Source organism: Anolis sagrei, chromosome 5, assembly GCF_037176765.1.
Source record: "Anolis sagrei isolate rAnoSag1 chromosome 5, rAnoSag1.mat, whole genome shotgun sequence".
NCBI classification, from domain to species: Eukaryota; Metazoa; Chordata; class Lepidosauria; order Squamata; family Dactyloidae; genus Anolis; species Anolis sagrei.
Window position 1 is genome coordinate 98,120,160 of NC_090025.1, and position 23,625 is coordinate 98,143,784.

A 23,625-nucleotide genomic window follows, 5' to 3' on the forward strand; every position below is an offset into this window, starting at 1 on the left:
GTTCAAACCACAACATCATGCTGGTTCTCTAAGAAATGTATGTATGCACATTTGTAGATAGGATAATGAAAACTATTTTATTATGGGCCAGTATTGCTACAGTGCGCTACGTTTTTATTAATTTATGTATTTGGCAGTATCTAAAATACCTTATATCTATAGAACTAATGCGTGTGAAGTTTATGTTTATGTTATGCTAACTGATTTTAATAAGAAAAGACAAATCTCGTTGAGAAAGGAGTGATGGCTGTTTATTAGTAAGTACTTCCCAAATACCTGTAAAGTCCTTCCTTATTTAGTTGTGTATCTCCCATTGTGTAGTCTCAGCTTATATTAGTGTTCTGAGTTGCTACATTATGCATGGTGACAATATGCAATGCCCTTGCAAACTATGTAATTGAATAATCAGGCACATTCGGTTACATTTTGTAATTGTGCCCTAATGTTTTCCTCACAGGGTGGATCCCATTCCACACGATGCTCCCAAGCCTCCAGGATATACCCGTTTTGTCTGTGTATCTGATACTCATTCCAGAACAGATCCAATCCAAATGCCATATGGAGATGTTTTAATACATGCTGGTGATTTCACTGAACTGGGACTCCCTAGTGAAGTTAAAAAATTCAATGAGTGGTTAGGTGAGTATCATGCTATAAATAATTTTGGATATCAGCTACATTTAATCCACGATTGAAACTACAACTCCGCTTTTGAGGAAAACCTCATGCTTTTAAGGATAATCAGTGTTAATTTTGTCATGGCATTAAAGCACGCTGACCTAAAATTTTGTTAACTATGTGCTCTTGTTGTAAGATTATGCAATATAAAGCTGTGCCATTTCACTTTTAAAATTTTAAATGGGTCAACATATTCATTCAACAAATGTTAGTTTGAACTTAGTGTGTAATTGTTCTCATAAGAGAAACACTGTCTCTACTCCACAGTGTGATCCTTTATTTTAACTTTATTTTAATTTGTTGTGCGTGAGGCTCTGCTACACTGTAACCACATATATAAGAAAATATGTGTATATGATTGATGCTTTCTCTACCAATTCTTGACCCCCACCTGCCCACCTCTGAAATTCTGTTCCACTTAACAAGAGAGCAGTGGTTTTCAATACACTTCTGTAACATAATATTTTGAAATAAGGGACGATATTACGTTACCGTTTTAAAGTGGAGGCACTCACTTTCCTGTTGTGTGAGTATCTCCTGTAGAATTCTGGGAAATAATAATAATAATAATAATAATAATAATAACCTTTATTCATACTCCACCACCATCTCCTCAAAGGGGACTCGGGGCGGCTTACATGAGGCCACGCCCATCAATACAGAAACACAATATAAAAAGCACAACAGAAAATCAGAAAATAAAATAACATAAAATACAAAATGTAAATATACAACACAACAATATAAGATCAAAGCATTAAACCACAAAAAATGAACACAATGAGCAGGGCCAGTAGAAAAATTAAAATTTTAAAACACTGGGAGTTAGGGCAGTGTAAAATATCAGGAAGGGGATCCAGGGGATAAGGTAAAAGTTCATTGCACAAACCAGAGAATAACGTGCTTCTGAGGACATTTTATGCAGAGTTTGGTCAGGGATTATCATACATTCAGTCATTGAAGGTACATTGGAACAGCCAAGTTTTCAGGCTCCATCTAAAGATTTCCAGGGTGGGGGCTTGTCTAATATCTCTGGGGAACAAATTTCATAGCTGAGGGGCCACCACAGAGAAGGCCCTCTCTCCCGTCCCCACAAGTTGTGCTTGCGATGAAGGCAGGAGCAAGAAAAGGGCCTCTCCGGAAGATAAAAGAGGTCGTGTGGGTTCATTGACGGAAATGCAGTCGCGCAGGTAGGCAGGTCCCAAACCGTTTAGGCTTTGTAGGTCAAAACCTGCACCTTGAATTGGGCTCGGAAAATAAATGGCATCCAGTGAAGCTCCTTAAACAGGGGGGTTGACCGCTCCCTGTAGCTTGCAGTAGTCTGGCTGCCGCTCGTTGGACCAATTGGAATTTCCGGGCCGTCTTCAAGGGCAGCCCCACATAGAGCGAAATGTCATTTAGGAAAGCTGAGGACCTTTCCATCTGAGTATTCCAAAGGTCCTGCCCTAAACTACATTTTTCAGAATTCTGCAGGAACAAAACAAGTGCCATTCTCTTTAAATACTAATGTGATGTCATCCATAGTCCTACTTAAAACACATACACACACCATGCTTTGCAATGCCGATGGGGGTGCACCATTGTTTCCATGAAATAGAATGTAGTTGGATTTCCAGAGAAAAGGCTGCAGAAAAACTTAAGTAAAAAATAATCAGGAAAATTGTTAAAATGTGAAATTTCACTCGTTGTGCCTTAAATTGTATTGGTAGTCCCAGCTGGAGTAGATCTATTGAATCAATTAGATTTACTTATGTGTTGACTCACTATTTCATAATTGCTTCAGTGGATCTACTCTAAATGGGACTATTCGAGCCCATGCTGAATATTTTTGGACTCTCTTGAAACAAGCAACAGTAAGTGTGTAGAGTTAATATTTTGGAGTTTAAAGATATTAATGAGTAAAAAGTGATTGACGCAATGCTAAGGATTAAGTACATTTTTAAAAATATGATGATGGAAATATATTTGACCATGATGAACAAGCTATCGTATGGTGGGTATCTTAGAATTTGCAAAAATTGGAGGAACATTGCACTTCAACTGCCATAGCAACAATCCTATGGAATGCTGGGGTTGAAACTGAGGGAAGGGCATTTAGACATCTTTGACAGAGAGCTTTTCTGTCCTACTAAACTACAGAACCCAGGAGCTTAGAGAAAAGAATCATGGAGGCCAAAGGGAATCATTGTACTATAATTGTGTGTTACGCAAGGGGTGCTACTTCCTTTTTGTCTTGCAAGTGAGTGTTTGGGGAAGCCCAGTCTGTGGCCCAGTCTGGTCATCTGGAAAATAAAGTAATGAGAAAGTGTTGGTTTCTAATATGTGTAATTTCTTTATGCTTGTGGGTAAACAGTATTTCTTGCTGTTTCTTTGTCAGTGTTGATGTGCAGATTGTCAGGTTTGTCTACTCTGAAACAGGCAACATATCATTGCCCTTCTTTAGGGGTCCCTTTCAAATCTAGGATACTCTCTCTCTCTGTGTGTGAATCATATATATCTATCTATATCTATGGATGGATGGCTCTTTGTCAGGAGGGCTTTGATTACATTTTCTTGCCCTGGTGAAGGGAGCTGGACTGGATGATCTTACGTATTTTCTGTTGGTCATGGGGGTTCTGTGTGGGAAGTTTGGTTCAATTCTTTCATTGGTGGGGTTCAGAATGCTTTTTGATTGTAGGTGAACTATAAATCCCAGCAACTAAAACTACCAAATGTCAAGGTCTATTTTCCCCAAACTCCATCTGTGCTCATATTTGGGCATTTGGAGTATTCGTGCCAAGTTTGGTCCAGATCCATAATTGTTTGAGTCCACAGTGCTCTCTGGATGGAGGTGAACTACTACTCCAAAACTCAAGGTCAATGCTCACCAGACCCTTCTACTGTTTTCTGTTGGTCTTGGAAGTCCTGTGTGCCAAGTTTGGTTCAATTCCATTGTTAGGGAAATTCAGAATGCTCTTTGATTGTAGGTGAACTATAAATCCCAGCAACTACAACTCCCAAATGACAAAATCAAATTTTTTTTGAGTGAGGGTCGTACATTGGGTTGTTAGGTGTATGCTGTCCAAATTTGGTGTCAATTCGTCCAGTGGCTTTTGAGTTCTGTTAATCCCACAAACGAACATTACATTTTTATTTATATAGATAGTTTTTGTAGTGATCTTTTATTGTTCGATTCTTGCTGGTAGTATACTTTTTGGCATAGAATCATAGAATCAAAGAGTTGGAAGAGACCTCATGGGCCAGGCATGTAGCCGGGGGGGGGGGGGGGGGCTCGGGGGGCTTCAGCCCCCCCCCCGAAATTCTCATGGTGGTTCGCGAAAAGGCCTTACTGGTGCATTATTTAAACTGTTATGTTTATTCATATCATGATCTGATCACCATACTCAATATATCCCATATGCATGGGGGTATTGGGGTAATGATACAAAAGGTTTGCTAGGCTAGACCCTCTTTCACTCAGACTCAGCCCCCCCCCTGAAACTCAGCCCCCCCGAACTCCCCCCTGAAAATTTTTTTAGCCCCTCCCCCCCGAAACGAAATCCTGGCTACGGGCCTGTCATGGGCAATCCAGTCCAACCCCCTGCCAAGAAGCAGGAATATTGCATTCAAATCACCCCTGATAGATGGCCATCCAGCCTCTGTTTAAAAGCTTCCAAAGAAGGAGCCTCCACCACACTCCGGGGCAGAGAGTTCCACTGCTGAACGGCTCTCACAGTCAGGAAGTTCTTCCTCATGTTCAGATGGAATCTCCTCTCTTGTAGTTTGAAGCCATTGTTCTGCGTCCTAGTCTCCAAGGAAGCAGAAAACAAGCTTGCTCCCTCCTCCCTGTGGCTTCCTCTCACATATTTGTACATGACTATCATATCCCCTCTCAGCCTTCTCTTCTTCAGGCTAAACATGCCCAGCTCCTTAAGCTGCTCCTCATAGGGCTTGTTCTCCAGACCCTTTATCATTTTAGTCGCTCTCCTCTGGACACATTCTAGCTTGTCAATATCTCTCTTGAATTGTGGTGCCCAGAATTGGACACAATATTCCATGTGTGGTCTCACCAAAACAGAATACTTGCTGCTTTAGAGCAATATAGTTTTAAATATCTGACTAGGAGTTTTTAGTATTGTAGTAGCCTCTTCAACTCATTTGCATTAAAATGAGTTGAAAAATTATTCAAGATTCCTTGAAATAATTCCAGGTCTCGAATGAGCCAGTAGTATGCCTCTACTCTTCCCCCATTCACATAGTCTCTTTTTGTCTGTGAACTTGCTAATTTGTTGAAGGAATAATTGACACCAGATGGCAAGAGCTTTCACCCTCTCCCACATTTTCATACTCTCTCCTAGATTACATTCTTAACCCCACACTCCTTCCACTCCAAGCACCTTCCTGCTTTCTGAGCTTTGGTTTCTCACTCTCCCTCTTTATTTTTTTTTACCTTTGCAGTCTTCCAATACATATTGGATTTTTTCCTAACTCGTAATTTATTCTTTCATAATATTATGTCCATCAAACCTTCCGTGTCGTATTTATGCCCAGCTTCATTGTGTGTGCTAAATTACTTTCTCTTTGAAAGCAACTTTCCTATGCTTATATCTCAACAGAGATTGTAATGCTATTTTTAAAGAATAACCCTTTAGATATTAGTTTTCATTTACCTGTGTAATGCTTTTGCTATTGCTTGGTTTTTAAGAGTGATACACTGCTTTGCTATGGTTGTCTCCCTCTCAAAAATACCCTGTAAAAATAGACAGATGTTCCAAATCCTCCAAATGCAAACATTCAAATGTTTTAGAATGTTTGCAAAAAAAACTTTTATTTATCATATCAGGAGCAACCAGATATTTGTACTACATTTTTAACAAAACAAACAAACAAACAGACAAACAGACAAAACACAAAGTTTGCAAGCTTGGTAGTTGATTAAATGTCCTTTGACCAGTATCTGGTCACTTGGAGTGCCTCTGGTGTTGCCGCAAGGAGGTCCTCCATTGTGCATGTAGCAGGGCTCAGGTTGCATTGCAGCAGGTAGTCAGTGGTTTGCTCTTCTCCACACTCGCATGTCGTGGATTCAACTTTGTAGCCCCATTTCTTAAGATTGGCTCTGCATCTCGTGGTGCCAGAGTGGAGTTTGTTCAGCGCCTTCCAAGTCGCCCAGTTTTCTGTGTGCCTAGGAGGGCGTCTCTCATTTGGTATCAGCCATTGATTGAGGTTCGGGATTTGAACCTGCCACTTTTGAACTCTCGCTTGCTGGAGATGTCACTGCCTTGGTCCTTTCGCTATTGGTTGCTACTTCCCGGCGGATGTCAGGTGCTGCAATATCGGCTAGACAGTGTACTTTCTCCAGTGGTGTAGGGAGCAGACACCCCGTGATAATGCTGCATGTCTCACTGTTTTAGCGTGGTGAGATGTGTTCTATACTGGGCATGCATACTCAACAGCAGAGTAGCATAGCACAAGGGCAGATGCCTTCACTGTGTCTGGTTGTGATCCCCAGGTTGTGCCAGTCAGCTTTCGTATGATATTGTTTCTAGCACCCACCTTTTGCTTGATATTCAGGCAGTGCTTCTTGTAGGTCAGAGCACGGTCCAGAGTGACTCCCAGGTATTTGGGTGCGCTGCAATGCTCCAGTGGGATTTTTTCCCAGGTATTATTATTAATTATTATTATTATTAACTTTATTTGTACCCCGCTAACATCTCCCGAAGGACTCGATGCGGCTTACAAAGGCCAAGACCTCAATAAAAACAACAGCACAACAATACACACAGTATTATAAAGCAAATCAAAACCGTTAAGTAATAACAGTAAACAGTAAAAACAATACACCACAACACAGTAAAACTAGGGCCAGGCCAGATGCAATGGGTACAGATTAAAAAGTGTGACAGGTGAAATGTAGGATTTTAGGGTAAGTGCAATGTGCAGAATCTTAAATCTCTGATAAAGTGCATCTGGGACATATTGCTGGAGTTCCTATTCTGGAAAGGCACACCGGAACAGCCAGGTCTTCAAACTCTTCCTAAAGACTGCCAGTGTAGGGGCCTGTCTGATGTCCTTGGGGAGGGTGTTCCAAAGTCGAGGGGCCACCACCGAAAAGGCCCTGTCCCTCGTCCCCACCAGAGGCGCCTGCGACGCAGGTGGGGTCGCGAACAGGGCCTCTCCAGATGAATGAAGAGAACGCGTGGGTTCATAAACGGAGATGCGGTCACGCAGGTAGGCAGGTCCCAAACCGTTTAGGGCTTTGTAGGTAAGCACCTGCACCTTGAATTGGGACCGGAAAATAAACAGCAGCCAATGGAGCTCCTTCAACAGGAGGGTTGACCTCTCTCTGTAAGGAGAATCAGTTAACATCCTGGCTGCAGCCCGTTGGACTAACTGAAATTTCCGAGCCGTTATCCAGGGCAGCCCCATGTAGAGCGCATTACAGTAGTCCAATCTAGAATCCTCAGAGCTCGGGATGCTTGTCTGTTCTTAACGTGAAAATCACATGTCTGTGTTTTAGATGGATTAGGGATCAGCTGGTTTTCCCTGTAATAGGCAGGAAGAGCACCTAGAGCTTCGGAGAACTTCTGTTCAACCATCTCAAAGCTCCCTGCTTGAGCAGTAATGGCACGATCATCGGCATAGATGAAACTGTCCCTTCTGGCGGTGGCTGGTCATTTGTGTAGATGTTGAACATGGATGGAGCAAGCACGCTCCCCTGAGGCAGGCCGTTCTTCTGTTTCCGCCATCTGCTTCTCTGGCCTTGGAACTCAACAAAGAAGCTCCTGTTTTGTAGCAAAACTGCAAAAAACTGAAATCGTGCCCTCAGTTCTCCATTTTAAAAAACCCTCAGAAATGTTTTTATTCAAAGTTTTTCACTTTTGGAGGAACCCAATGCCGTTAACCTCAATTAATATTGAGGGCTGACTGTATGCTAACAGAAACTTACACTTTAAAGATAATCTTGATTTGTTTCTCCTGTCAGTTCATTGAATTCCAAGCCCTGGCATTCATAAGCATCTCCATACTTCCTCTAATCCTGTTTTTGAAGTCATTTCTCACCGTATCTTTAAATATTACCATCTTTTTGCATTCACTCATGTCCATATAGTAATAATAAAGTGGTTTTTTTCAATACAGATTAATTGTAACTTTGTGTAGCAGTTATGCATTGTCCCTCTGTTGTCAAGAAAAGATTTTTATTTTGCTGACTGGCTATTTTAAAGAGTTCAGTAACATTCTATATGGCTTTTTCCAATGTTTTTTTTATTGCTTTGCTTGTGATAGTTTCTATTGTTTTTAATGTTATATTTAATTTAATTACATTATAAAAATAATCCCTTGGATGAGTTTATCTGATCATATAAACTACACTGAGTACCGCTTTTTATTTTTTTCAATGAGATTTTAAATGGTTTTAACATTATAAGTAACTTAATGGCATTTTAAAAACAATATTATTTTATAATCTTTCGATTGCATTGTTTTTGTTTTAATCTTGTAAGCATTCTTGAGTCTCCATTCCAGAGCAGAGGGAGTAGAATATTGAATTGATAAATATTTAGAAAGATCTTTATTGCTGAGAAGGAGGCAGGGAAGCCAGCCTACCTGCACTGAGCTTCTGTTATTGTCAACTGCGCAGCAATGGTTTTAGGGCACTGGGACACATTTCCATGGCCAGTCATGTGTTGGTTGGAGCAGAAACTCCTAGACACCTTTCAGCTGCAGTTTTTAAACCTAGAGATAGGAACACTTGCCAAATTCCCAGACCTTCAGTAGGCTTTCAAGAGGGTTGTGCAAACTAAGGACTTTTGAGGGGCAAAAGTATGATAGCTGGGACCCAATGCTGGTTGCGCAATGTGGGTCAGAATTAGAGAAGCGAAGATGTGCGTGAGACAGTGGAGCGAGTGAGAGACACAGCTGCAACAGAGTTGTGGGAAGATATTTCTTCAGAAAGGGGGACACAAAACAGCCAAGCTATCTGTATATCGTGATCCATGTTGCACAAACAGCATTGGGTCCCAGCTATCATACTTTTGCCTTTTTGGGTTTTTTTTTTACCCTGAGTGTCAAGGGGCCTCATCAGCTATTATTATGCCATGGCAAGGTGTCCCCAGGGTGCTTCCTGACAGTGCCTAAAACGAGGGATTAAAAAGAGGAGTAGAAAAACCCGGGACCTCAGAGCAGGTCCCCAAACTGACCTGCCAGTCCTGGGCTTTCTTTCCCAGCCATCCTCACTGGCCTCCCTTCTGTGTCTTGGGATAAAATGGTGATAAAAATGGTGGAAGTTTTTATTAAAAGCATATGATTATGCACTGATCCGTATATGCGCATATGTGCATATCCCAATCAAATGAATACAAGCATTTTTGCATGTGCGCATATACAGATCATCGCATAATGGAGGGAATTTAAAAAAAACTTGTGCTGAACTTTTCCTAATTATTTATTAAAGCTCTGTTTACAGCATTACAGTGTTTGCAGTGTTAATTAAAGAGTTTCAGAGAGTTCTAATGGCTCACTGTTCGTACTTGCTTTCAATCAGCTGTGCGACTGTTTGACAATCAAATCAGCTGATCAGCTATTTTGGGCTTTTTAAAAGAGACGGACATCACCTGGAGCCATCTCCACAGTACGAAGAGAAGGAAAACTTGTGTTTTCTGACATGCAGGGTCACACAGACATGTGAAGTTTTGCACCTTTCAGCCAGAAATGCGATAAAAGGGGACCTGTTTATCCTGTGGCTTCTCTCCTTTGTAGCAAATCAGTGTGTACTTAGCGCTGACGTTGTCTAGTCACCCCTCTTTTTGAAATGGGAACTCCTGTGTTTAAATCCCTATCTGGATGGGGACCCAATCTCTTCAGATCAACGTTGCACAAAGAAGGAACTATACTGCAAGGAGGTGCAGTGACACTTTGACTTAAGAGTTTAATTTGTTCTGTGACTGAGCTCTCAACTCACAATGCTGATATTGCAAAGCAGATATTCCCATTGAATGCTATTTTCCATTCTGGCCCCACTACCCCCCCACCTCAATTTTTTGTTATGTGTTTTTAAATAAGAAAATGTACTTCATAAATAATAAATAATGTACAAATGTACATTCACATGGAAAAAGAAAAAAAGAAAAAAACAACTCTGAAATGGTAGAAGCATAAAGTTGTGGCAAAGGAAGCATGAAGCACAAAGTGAAGAGGCAGAAGCAGGATTTTCTTCATAACGTACTTATTCCAGCCTCCCTCCTTCCTCTTGCTCTCTCCCTCCCTGTCTCTTCATGAAGCCAAACATACCAAGAATAAAAACAACACAAAATCGCGTAAACCAAAGTTTCTCAAGGTGGACAAGAGCAAAGCAGATAGCAATCTCCCAAAGCAGACAAGAGCACGAGGCATGGAGGCTGCTCCCTTGAAGCCCTAAAGCCCTGTACTCTGGTGTTAGCGGTCACTCTCATGCTAACACTCCCTCTCACACTTGCTCTTAACTCAAAATACTGCTCTTATGTCAAAGCGAAACTTTTTAAATTTTTTATTTTAAATTTAAATTCATACACTCATCCCCAAAACCCCTATCCTAAACAAAATAAACCCTCATCCCCACACCCATGCACCCTTTACCATGACTTCCAACACCAAAACACTATGAAGCCTTTAAGCCTATTTATCTATCCTTATTCATGGTAAACCTAAATTCCTAATGGAGCTCCTCTATATTACTGACTCTCTATTCAGACTAAGTTATAACAGGAGGAATAAGAGCAATGAGGACTTTTTAGAAAAATGGAAGTTGGCCATGGCATATCTGAATAGAGATGTCAAAGCGAAACTGATTGACAGCTCTTAGCTCAAAACACTCTTAAGTTGGGATGCTCTTAAGTAGAGATTCAACTGTGTTTAATGCCTTGTTCCTCAATGACCACAAAAAGTACAGAAAGCTGAAGTAATGGGATATTATGCCTTAATATCACCAGCAGAATTCCAGTTTATATCTTCATTATGTTTCCAGTGCTAAAAGCCTTTCAGCTAGATGAGTAGAAGGGAGGCCTGGAAATGTATAAAAGATTTTGTAAAAAGGATTTTCTATGACACAAACCTTGTTAACTGAGGTATGCTTGTACTTATCCTACATCAGTTGTAGCACAGATGGAGAAAGAATTAAAGTAAGATTTTTGTCTTTTGGAGAACATTTGAGAGGCTTATCAGTTTTCCTATATATCTAACCACTACAAATGTCATTTTAGTTTTAAAACCCTGCCATTCCAGTCACTTATATGTAGAAAGTAGCTTTGTAGAATTCTGTGGACCTTATTTTAAATGAAATGGTTCAGATTCCAAATGATAGTAAAATTTTGAGGAACAAAAAAAGTTCTTCCTAATGTAAGTGCTGAAGTAAAGAATATTTATTTTTTATTTTAATGTTTGATTTAATTTCTAGCTTTTACATTTCAATTATGCTTAGCGATAACGGTTTATAGATGACTTAAGAAGGTGTATTTATTGTCAATGTTAATGTAAATTTCCTAGTTGGCAGCTGAGAGTTTAAACACAGAACTGTCAACGAGATGCTTAAAATGCAATCTAAGACAGTTATACTATCTTTAGTATATCACTCACTGTGATACTCTAAAAGGTTGGAATGAGAAAGTGAAAGCGTTAAGTGGGCATTTATATGATTGCCACGGCTCTTACAGAATACTAAAATCTGTTCAATAAAAATACCTAGAGAAAAGTAAAGCACAGCTGCTGTTAGTAACGTGCATATATGACTCATTAAAGCGAGTGTGTCATTTTTTTGTTGAACACAATATGGAAAGATATGAAAAAGATTGAAAGGCATTTAAGTCCAAAGTATAGAACTAATGTTGCATGTAAATTTGGAATCCAGTGAAAAGTGAATCCATCCTTGTGGAATTTAGACACAGGACTGATGTATCAGGGCATCTGAAACCCTTTAGCTATGAAGAAAAAAAAGCAAGATTGAAAGTACAAAGCTACTCAGACCCTGAGAAGGATTTTGGGAGTCTGGAACTACAAGAGTTGAAGTTTTAAAACCTCAGAATATTTCTCTGGCTCAGATCAAAATCTGATTTATGGGGAGCGGGCGGGGGAGGATTCTCAGGTATTAGTCTCTACTATTTATTTTTATTTATTTACATTATTTCTATCCTGCCCATATCAGTCTGAAGGCGACTCAGGGCGGCATACAAAGTCAACACAATTCGATGCCATATAAAATACATACATTGATAAAAAGCAAAAAAGAAACATTACAGTACATTTAGAACATAAAAAACAATCTATGTAAATATAAATGTAATGTTCGTTTGTGATACCATCAGAACTCAGAAACCACTGGGGCAATTGACACCAAATTTGGACACTATGTCCCTAACAACCCAATGTATGTTCTCCACTAAAAAAAACCCCAACGAAAACCAAAAGCAGAAAGGACTTCTAAACTGCATGTCCACAAAGGGGAAACTGCATGTCTACCGAGACCCATGGCCATGCCCCCCTCCTCCTCGTGGGGAAACAGCCGGCCATTAAAACCAGGCACACGTGCATGGCCACACACACACACACAAGCGAGTGGAGTGGAGGTGGAGGCGCGCCGCGTGCAGCCCCTTCTCTTTCCCTCCTATGTCAGGAGAGCAGTCTCCTCCTCCTCCTCCTTTCCCTGTTGGGAAAGCAGCAGCAATGGCAGCAGCAACGGAGCATCCACGCAAGGAAGAAGGGGAGGAGGGGTGGGGAGGAGGAGGAGGGAGAGGGGAGGAGGCGAGGAAGGTCCACGGTGCTTGAATGAAGGACCTTCCTTCTCTCCCTCCCTTCCCTTCTTTCCTCCCTTTCCTTCCTTCCTTTCTTTCCTTTTCTTCCTTCCTTCTCCTCCCTTTCCTCCTTTCCCTCCTTCCCTTCCTTCCTGTCCCTCCTTCCTTCTTCCTTTCTTCTTTTCCTCCCTCCCTCCCTTTCCTCCTACTTTCCCTTTCTTCATTTCCTTCCCCTTCATTTCCTTCCCTCCCTCCTTTCTTCACCCCCTCCTTTCTTTCCCTCCTTCCTCCCTCCTCCCTCCCTCCTTCCCTTTTTGTCCCTCCTTCTTTGTTTTCCTTTCTTCCTGTCCCTCCTTCCTTCCTTCTTCCTTTCCTTCTTTCTAAGATATAAATACAATATTAAATGGAAGGCACAGTCAAGAAGTAACGAGAGAAGGAGGGAAAAAGGGAAGGAAGGAAGGAAGGAAGGAAGGAAGGAAGGAAGGAAGGAGAGAAGCAGGGAGGGAAAGAAGAAAAGAAAGAAAGATAGAGAAGCAAGGAAGGAGAAAAGGAAATTAAAAAGTGAAAGGAAAAAGAGAGGGCAGGAAGGAGAGAAGGAACAAACGATAGGGAAGGAAGGAAGGATGTAACCAAAGAGCAAAGAAAGGGAGGAAAGAAACAGGTAGAGATGGAAGAAAGATGAGAGATAGGGAAAGAAAAAGAGAAAAGGAAGGAAAGAGGGAAGGAAGGAGAGAAAGAGGGAGAGAAGGTTGGCCACAGCAACACGTGGCGGGTACAGCTAGTAAATAATAAAAAAATTAAAAACTATGTCCTCTCATTCAAATCCTCATCCGTTTCATCGTCTTGGTCATTCCTGGGTCATTTTCCGATTCAAGTTTGTCTATTTATCCTAAGGTTTCGAATGCTTGCTCGAAGAGCCAAGTTTTCAGTCTTTTTCAAAAGATCAGGAGGGAGGAGGCTGATCTAATATCCCTAGGCAAGGAGTTTCACAGCTGAGGGGCCACCACAAAGAAGGCCCTGTCTCTCGTGCATGCGAAGCAGGCGGATCGAGAGAAGGGCCTCCTCTGACGATCTCAAGTTCCTAGTGGGTTAGTAGGAAGAGATGTGTTCAGATAGATAAGCTGGATAGCCACACATTCCTTTCTACAACCTAAAGAGTGGTTTTTCTTTCCTCTGTTTATCTGACAAAGAAAAAGTACCAGAGAAAGGAGAGATTTTGGTTCCATCTGCATCAGCGTTTCTCAATCTGGGGGTCAGGACCCCTGGGGACCCCTGGGGAGGGGGTTGTGAGAGGGGTGTCAGAGGGGTCACCAAAGACCATCAGAAAACAGTATTTTCTGTTGGTCATGGGGTTTCTGTGTGGAAAGTTTGGCCCAATTCTATTATTGGTGAGATTCAGAATTTATAGGTGAACTATACATCCCAGCAACTACAACTGGTTCTGTGTGTCAAGTTTGGTTCAATTCCACGATTGGTAGAGTTCAGAATACTCTGATTGTAAGTGAACTACAAATCCCAGCAACTACAACACCCAAATGTCAAGGTCTATTTTTATTATTATTTATTATTATTATTATTAACTTTATTTGTACCCCGCTAGCATCTCCCAAAGGACTCGATGCGGCTTACACGGGCCGAAGCCACAAAACACAATACAATAGAGAACATAACACAGCGATAAACAAAGCAAATCAATAATTAAGCAAAATAACCACAATGACAATACATCAAGACACTATTAAAACTGGTTCGGCCAGCGCAATGGGGTACAGGGTTAAAAGTGCTGAGATGGCAGGAGGGACGTAGGATTAAAGTGTGGTGTGCAGCAATGTTAGTTGTGCTAAAGTGCATCTAGGACTTGGGATGGGGATTCCTAATCTGCGAAGGCACATCGGAACAGCCAAGTTTTTAGGTTCCTTCTGAAAACTGCCAGAGTAGGGGCCTGACGAAGCTCTTTTGGAAGGGCATTCCAGAGTCGGGGGGCCGCCACAGAGAAGGCCCTGTCCCGCGTCCCCACCAAGCGCGCTTGCGACGTAGGTGGGATAACGAGCAGGGCCTCCCCAGATGACCGGAGCGAGCGTGTGGGTTCGTAGATGGAAATGCGGTCACGCAGGTAGGGTGGTCCCAAACCGTTTAGGGCTTTGTAGGTGAGCACCTGCACCTTGAATTGGGCTCGGAAAATAAATGGCAGCCAGTGGAGCTCCTTGAACAAGAGGGTTGACCTCTCTTGATAATGAGCTCCAGTTAGCATCCTGGCTGCTGCCCGCTGGACCAATTGTAGTTTCCGAGCCGTCTTCAAGGGCAGCCCCACGTAGAGCGCATTGCAGTAATCCATTCTAGAGGTGACCAAGGCGTGGACCACCCCGGCCAGATCCGCCTTCACAAGGTACGGTCGCAGCTGGCGCACAAGTCTCAGTTGTGCAAAGGCCCTCCCGGATACCGCCGACACCTGAGCCTCAAGTGTAAGCGAAGAATCCAAGAGGACACCCAAACTGCGGACCTGTGGCTTCAGGGGGAGTGTAACCCCGTCCAACACAGGTTGCCACCCTATACCCCAATCCGGTTTACGATCGACCAGGAGGACCTCTGTCTTGTCGGGATTGATCTTCAGCTTGTTCTTCCTCATCCAGATCGACACAGCGGCCAGGCACTCGTCCAGCACCCGAGAAGCCTCCTTGGAATTAGGTGGAAAGGAGTAGTAGAGTTGTGTGTCATCCGCATAGAGATGGCACCCAACTCCAAAACTCCGGATGACCTCTCCCAGCGGTTTCATGTAGATGTTGAAGAGCATGGGCGACAAGATAGATCCTTGCGGGACCCCACAGGTCAAAGGCCAGGGGTCCGAGCAGGCGTCTCCCAGCTTCACCATCTGGGTGCGTCCCTCCAGGAAGGACTGGAGCCACGACAGAACCGTGCCCCCAAGGCCCATCCCAGAGAGACGACCCAGAAGGATACCATGATCGATGGTATCGAAAGCCGCTGAGATGTCCAAGAGAACCAGCAGAGTCACACTCCCCCTGTCCAGCTCTCTGCGGAGGTCATCCACCAAGGCGACCAAGGCTGTCTCGGTGCCATGGCCAGGCCTGAAACCAGACTGTGCCTGATCTAGGTAGTTGGTATCGTCTAGGAAGCCCTGGAGCTGCGAGGCGACCACCCGCTCCAGCACCTTACCCAAGAAAGGGAGGTTGGAGACTGGTCTGTAGTTATTCAGCACCGTGGAGTCAAGGGAAGCTTTTTTGAGGAGTGGACGAACCACTGCCTGTTTCAAACCAGATGGAAAAATCCCTTGCTCCAACGATGCATTGACAATCAATACAAACCAGTCAACCAACCCCTCCCTGGCTGATTTAATGAGCCAAGATGGGCATGGGTCTAGAGGTGAGGTGGTCGCCCTCACAGCCCCAAGAACCTCCTCTACGGTTTCAGGAAGAACAAGCCTAAAAGAATCCCACAAAATTGGACAAGCAGGTACCTCCGTCACCTCTTCAGGCACTGCGATGGAATTGGAGTCGAGCTCGAGGCGTATCTGGGCGACTTTATCTGCAAAATGGTGTGCGAAATCGCGACACCGAGCTGCGGGGTCGTCAGGGACCCCCTCCACCGCAGGTGGGTGGAGGAGTTCTCCCACGACCCGAAACAGCTCCGATGATCTATTTGCTGCAGATGCTATACGAGCGGTCGTGAATGACTTCCTGGCCGCCCGTATGGCCACGGAGTATGCCTTAAGAGAGGCTCTAGCCCGTGTTCGATCAGATACATCTCGAGATTTCCTCCATTTGCGCTCTAGCCCCCTTCTCGTGTGCTTCATCACAGCCAGCTCCTCGGTGAACCAAGGAGATGGCCTGTCACGACGCAACGAGATGGGGCGTTCGGGTGCGATCATATCTAACGCCCTGGCCATCTCCCCGTTATAGAGAGTTACCAAGGCGTCGATAGAATCGCCAGGCTCCAAGGCAGGAAGAACCCTAAGATTCCTCAGGAATCCATCCGGATCCATCAGTCTCCTAGGGCGGACCATCTTAATTTGTCCTCCACCCCTGCGGAGGTTTAGGGTCGCAGTAAGTCTAAATGTGATCAGATGATGGTCAGACCATGACACTGGAAGGATGTTTTGATCTTCCACTCTGATCAATTCGTCGTCCGCCACAAAGACAAGGTCGAGAGTGTGCCCAGCTTGATGCGTGGGGCCGGATATTATCTGTGACAGTCCTATGGCCGTCATGGTGGCCATAAAGTCCTGAGCTGCGCCAGATAAAGTGGTCTCGGCGTGGATGTTAAAGTCTCCCAGCACCACCAGGTGCTGGGAGAGCAAAGCCGAATTAGAGACCACCTCCGCTAACTCAGACAGGGAAGCTGCTGGATCTCGGGGTGGACGATACACCAACAGGAACCCCACACTGTCACGGCTCCCCACCTTCAAGTGGACACATTCAAACCCAGAAGCTTGCGGGACAACGCATCTGGTCACGGCGATGGATTGCCGGAAGACCACTGCGACCCCTCCTCCCCGCCCCCCTTGTCTGGCCTGCTGATGCACTCCGAAACCAGGTGGACACAACTGGGTGAGATTTACTCCCCCCAGCTCATCCAGCCAGGTCTCGGTGATGCATGCCAGATCCGCCCTCTCATCCGTGATCAAGTCCTGGATGGCCGCGGTCTTACCATTAACGGATCTGGCATTAATCAGCAGGACCTTAAGGCCAAGGGGGCTGCCATGGAGCCTACCACTACCTACCTTCTCCAGGGTCGCAAGAACTCTGTTGCGCTTCTCCCTGGGATGTTGGTGAACCGCTATTCTCCTCCCCCACACGACTTGGATGGCACCCCCTTCCTCTGGAGCCCTCCCCCCCCCTACATGGGCAGGATCTATGACTAGTCAGCTCTCAGAGGAAGAAGTCGGGCTGGGGAATAATCTCCCTTGGGCGTTAGGTAAGGATGTTTCTGATGATGAGGTAGATAATGAAACATCAAGGGAGCTGAGTGGGCTGAATAAGGGGAGTGTTCTCGAGCGAAGGAGTGTGGCTGGTTGAGCGGGGGCGACCGGGGCAGATGGGGTCTCAAAATGGTATGAACCAGGAGGGGGGGGAGGGGGAGGCCCTAACCGGGGAGCTAATTGTGGAATTCACACGGGGACCTGATGGTGTATGGCGAGAAGGAACCCCGGAGGCAAATAAGGGGCGTATCTGGGGGTCCACAACTACCCTCCTAATGGTAATGCCCCATTTCTTTAAGACAGAGCAGTGTTCACATATGGGCATATTGAGTATTCGTGTCAAGCTTGGTCCAGAATCATAATGCAAATATCTGAGATGCAGGATGGATTTTCATTCACTGGACCGAATTTGGCACAAATACCTGATACGCCCAAATTTGAATACTGTTGGGGTTGATTTTGCCATTTGGGAGTTGTAGTCACTGTCAGGTTTGATCCAGAATCATCATTGTTTAAGTCTATAGTGTTCTCTGGATGTAGGTGAACTACAACTCCAAAACTCAAGATCAATGCCCACAAAACTCTTCCAGTATTTTCTGTTTGTTTTGGGAGTTCTGTGTCCCAAGTTTGGTTCAATTCCACCATTGATGAAGTTCAGAATGCTCTTTATGAACTATAAATCGCAGCAACTACAACTCCCAAATGACAAAATCAGTCCCCTTAACCCCACCAGTATTCAAATTTGGTTGTATGAGGTATCTGTGTATTTGTGCCAAATTTGGTCCAGTGAATGAAAATACATCCTGCGTATCAGATATTTACATTACGATTCATAACAGTAGCAAAAAATCTTCCTCACTCTAGTTCTTAATCATAGAAGTATCAAATTGGAAGAGATCGTGTGGGTCATCCAGTTCAACCCCCTGCCATCCATCAAAAACCACCATCAAAACACCCCAGCAGATGGCCATCCAGCCTTTGTTTAAAAGTTTCCACAGAAGGAGCTTCCACTGGACTACGAAGTTATCACAAAGTCAAACTCTATTATTCCTATTTCCAGATAGGCTAACATTAAGCAGTGCCTTTAAGAAATCACTAGTCCATCATCTTAAAACAATCTATCCAGCATAAAATCAGTGAAAGTAAAAACAGAACAGCAGAAAAGGAAAGCATTTCAAATTGGGCATTCAAAGAATTTCAAGCTGTCTTGCATCCCTAGCTATAATTTCCTTCTTAGACTTTTCTTGGAAATCTTCAGCTACATATTTTTCCTAACCCCAACAGTGTTTGTTTTCAGGTTTCATCAGGAGTGTGATAATCAGCTTATTATGTTTCTTTCTATCTTTTATAGGCAGTCTACCATATGAATACAAGGTTGTGATAGCAGGCAATCATGAGCTGACATTTGATCAAGAGTTCATGGCGGATTTAATCAAGCAGGACTTTTACTATTTCCCATCTGTATCTAAACTGAAGCCAGAAAGCTATGAAAATGTACAGTCTCTCTTAACCAACTGCATCTATCTCCAAGATTCAGAAGTGACAGTGAGGGGCTTCAGGATATATGGCTCCCCATGGTAAGCATTTAAAAAAATATTAGCATTGATTCATACAGAGTATTTTTGTCCATCATGATTATACAGGACAAATGTGATACTTTCTTCCACATATATTATGATGGGCCTTCAGTGTTTTATTTACCAGATATATCCTACCTTGTTCATGCCCAGCGTTTATTTTTTAAATTTTAAATTATTACATTTGGCCCGGCCATAGGTTTTAAAATCCTTGTGTGTTACTGCTTATTGGTTATTGTTTATATGTGGTTTATATTAATTGTATTGTATTAATTGTTTTGTTTATTGCTTTTGTTCTTATTGATGTGTTGTTGGGCTTATGTAAGCCGCTCTGAGTCCCTTGGGAAGATGGTGGCGGGGTATAAATTTATTTATTTATTATTTAAACTTATATGCCGCCACTCCCCTGGGGCTCGGAGCAGCTTACAAGGATGGCTAAAATCTAACAAAATTTCAAAGCAATTTAAAACAATTTAAAAACAGTAATACCAAACATTAAAAGCCTGTCGAAACAGGTATGTCTTACATGCCCTGTGGAAAGCTGGTAAGTCCCGCAAGGCACGGACTTCAGGTGGCAGAGTATTCCAGAGAGATGGTGCCACTGCTGCGAAGGCTCTGCCTCTGGTTGCCGTCAGACGCAAGGTCTTGATACTGGGGACTTCCAATAGATCTTGGTCCTCAGAATGGAGGGATCTCTGGGGTTGGTAGGGGGTGAGGCGGTCCCTCAGATACATCGGCCTCACACCATGCAAGGCCTTAAATAAAGTTATTATTATTATTATTATTATTATTATTATTATTATTATTTAGTCATGTTGTGAACATACATGTGCATAAATGCACAGATGCACACACAGTTATGTTTATGTAAACTCAAGCACCATTTTCCTTCTTTCACACAGAAGAGTGAGGTGTCTAAAAATTAAGACTGTTTATTATTTGAGAAATAATATCCAGATGCAAATTTAGATGACTTTTAGTTTGAATGTAAAAGTTAAATGTGCAAATATTTAAGGCTGATTATATTTCAAGCAGCTAGTAGTGAAGGCAGACTTGTCACTCAATGGTAAAAAACCTGGATTTGTTTTTAAAAAGTTTACAAATGGATCAGCATATGAATCTCTGGAGGAGATTGTGTCTATCAGCTTGAAAAATGATCTAATTGTGTGTAAGGCAAAAAAGTTGCATCCCTAGTTCATAATTTCCGTAGTCCTTCAATTCTAAGACACACTTCCTTCCCTATATAAACATCTCAAGAAATGGGCGCGTCTTAGAATTGCAGGTGTATCTTCTTCATTTTTGTTGGTGGTGTTTATACTGAAATTAGGGTGCATCTTACAATCAGTGGCATGTTACAATTTAAATATGGTGTTTTCAAAAAATTTCATCAGTTTAAGAAGTGTAAGGGGTCATAATTTGGTCTTTACAGGGATTAAAATGTGTTTTAAAATTAATAATGGCATCAGATACTGTGGATTAGAACCAGCTATTAGATGCATGAAAGTATTTTTTTAAAACTGAAACAGATGTGATGTCGGAGTTATATTAATTGCATTTCCTGACATCATCGATGTCATTGTCTTCCTTTTTTGGCTTCTGTGAAATGGGTCCAATTTGGATCAGAGAAATTAAGCCATTGAGCTGCAGTGATTCAGTAGTTAAAAGAATCCTTTTCCTGGAGCTAATGTCTACCGTATATACTCGAGTATAAGCTGACCCGAATACAAGCTGAGGCACCTAATTTTACCACAGAAAACTGGGAAAACATTGACTCGAGTATAAGCAGAGGGTGGGAAATGCAGCCACTACAGGTACATTTCAAAATAAAAATAGATATCAATAAAATTGCATTCGTATGAAATTGTGACTTTTATTCTCTGTGCTGGTCTATGACCAAAATTAATGATTTGATTTGACAGACCCAACCAATAGGCTCTATATTCAGGACTGAGAAAATATTATGCATTTTTTAAAAAAATTGCTGAGCCCCCTATTCCCCCAACCTAGGGATGGTGAAAGATACCATTTGAATACCTTCTGTCTTTTTGTTTCTTTAGTTCCATCAGGATGAGAGATTGAGTTTTTTAAATCTTTCATTTCATTTTCAATTACTGTGTTTAGATCTAAAAACTGGGAAGTTTCTCATCAATAAAAGGGAGATCATTTTTTAGGGTAGGAGCCCTTACATCCTCCTGAATGAGAATTTTATGCATTGCTATCAGCCTCCCTACATAGGACCTGAATAAGCACAGCTTCCAGGCCTTCCAGATGATATTATTTTATGCTCCTCATGTTTTGTTTTGCTCTGGAAAAACGCTGCAATAACTTTCTGAGCAGTTAATGTGCACTGAGCTTGTTACGACAATCTTCACTTAACAAATTGAAAGTTTCAGGTATATATTTGCAACTCAGTCCTTGCAGCTATTTATTTATTTAGAGGTTTTATATACCGGCCTTCTCACCTCGAACGAGGGACTCAGGTCGGTTTACAGCATATATGCAAATACAATAATATGAAAAACAACAGAGTGCAACATCATTACAGATTAAAATAGTACAGTAAAAACAACATCATCACATTACCCAAGCCAAGTTGTCAATACAATCACAGTCATAGTCACAGTTCATCATCCTTCTTCCTTGTGGACGAAGGTTATAGATTCAGTCCTCAAAAGCTACGTTCCAGAGCCAGGTCTTTATTAGTTTCCTGAAAGTCAGGAGGGAGGGAGCAGATCTAATCTCTAGTGGGAGGGAGTTCCAAAGCCGGGGAGCCACCACCGAGAAGGCCCTGTCCCTCGTCCCCACCAAACGTGATTGCAAAGGTGGTGGGACCGAGAGCAGCCCCCCCCCGAAGATCTTAATAATCTTGATGGTTCATAGGGGAGAATCCGTTCGGACAGGTAAACTGGGCCGGAGTCGTTTAGGGCTTTATAGGTCAAAACCAGCACTTTGAATTGTGCACGGAAGCTAATCGGCAGCCAGTGGAGCTGGCGTAACAGAGGGGTCGTATGGTCTCTGTACCCCGCTCCTGTTAGCAATCTGGCTGCCGCTCGTTGGACTAGTTCCCTGAACATTTAACCATGCCACATAAGGTGCAATGGCTGTTAGGTCAGGTGATTTGTGTGGGACTTGGTTATCATAAAGGGTTTGAGTTTGACCCAGGGCTATACTGTATTTGGCATTTAGATTTATGTAATGATTTATTTATCGTGTCAGGAGCAACCAGACATTTGTAAGGGAGATCATTTTTAGGGTAGGAGCCCCTACCTATCATTATGCAATTATAATCTTTGTTTATTCTTCAAATGGGCACTGCAAACCTCCGCAAGGGGTGCTTTTTGTCCTGTATATATTCTAAAAATCTGTGCAAGTGCAAAAAAGAATTAAACTATATTGAGATGATCAGATGTCACTATAACATATCACATTTTTGCTGCTGTTCGAAACGATCATAAAGATAAAAAGCTCTGTGAAATAGGAATGTCTTCAGTCTGCAGAAATGAAGACTTGCTAACTTCTTTCTTGCTAGGTGTGAGTGTGAACGCGTTGTTGAAAAAAAGTGCAGAATGCAGCTTTCCTGTATGAAAATGTTGATTTTTTTCCCATATAAACAATATACAACACTGGGTATGAATAACAAAAGTTCATATGGACTGCAGTGCATGAGAAGATATAATAAACTTATCAGTAAACTTTGCAACTGTTTTAACATTTGTTGCTTGTTTGGAAAGCTGTTTTTGCTTCCTACACGATGGGATGTAAAAGACAACTTGTCAGACCTAATGCACACACCTCAGTGTGAATTCTCACAGTGTGAATAAACTGTGGAGTGTATTGGAAGTTTTTTGAAAAATAAAAATTGGCACTCACCAACTTGGTGCTTGTGACGGTTGTTAATCCTCTCCACCTGCTGATTGTTGTGCATTTATCTAAATTTAAAACCACATTGCACTTGAAATACATCCATTTATCTCAGATATCCAAATTGTTTTGTGGGTTTTTTTGTATATCTTCCTGCTGTGTTCCAGTTTCATGTTCCAAGTTAATTTATTTCTGTTATATGCAAGGCCTAAACAAGCATAAGATTGGCTTCCAAATTATAATGAAGAGAACCCTTATCATGCCTATTAGTCTTCCCCCCTCCTCCTCAATTTGGCACCTATTACTAATTTGTAGGCCTAATGCAAACATAGTAATTACCTTATGAGACTATTTCTCATACTTTTCTCAGTAACTTCACAGTGTGTAACACTGAAATGTAGAGGAAGAAAAGAACTGAAGTGCAGATGCTAATAGATGAGCATAACATCTGACATTGGCTTGAGAATGTAGCTAATAATAATAATAATAATAATAATAATAATAATAATAATCTTTATTTATACCCCGCCACCATCTCCCCGATGGGGACTCGGGGCGGTTTACATGAGGCCAAGCCCGAAAGTACATTACAACAAAATACATAATAAAACCAAAACAACTAAGGAATACAATAAAACAAAGCAAAACAAAACAAAACAAAACAAAATAATGCAACGAGAAATCAAACACAATGAGCGAGCCACATGTACAACATAGAATGATAAAACTCTGGATGAGAAAATGAAAAGAAATGTTTGTAAGGGATAAACTCATAGGAGATGGAGTAGCGAGGACAGGTTTTCACACAGGCGGAAAGAAATAGAGTAAGAGGACAACA

The 23,625-nt window shown here is 42.4% G+C and overlaps 1 protein-coding gene across 4 annotated transcripts in view; it reads left to right on the forward strand.

Moving 5' to 3' along the window:
* Positions 1–23,625, forward strand: part of MPPED1 (metallophosphoesterase domain containing 1) — a 124,477-nt gene that overhangs the window by 37,210 nt on the left and 63,642 nt on the right. For all 4 annotated transcript variants that reach the window (XM_060778168.2, XM_060778169.2, XM_060778170.2 and 1 more), the window contains exons 3-4: positions 458–639; positions 18,701–18,926. In XM_060778168.2, the coding sequence (XP_060634151.1) occupies positions 458–639; positions 18,701–18,926 (408 nt within the window). The remainder of the gene's footprint in view (positions 1–457; positions 640–18,700; positions 18,927–23,625) is intronic.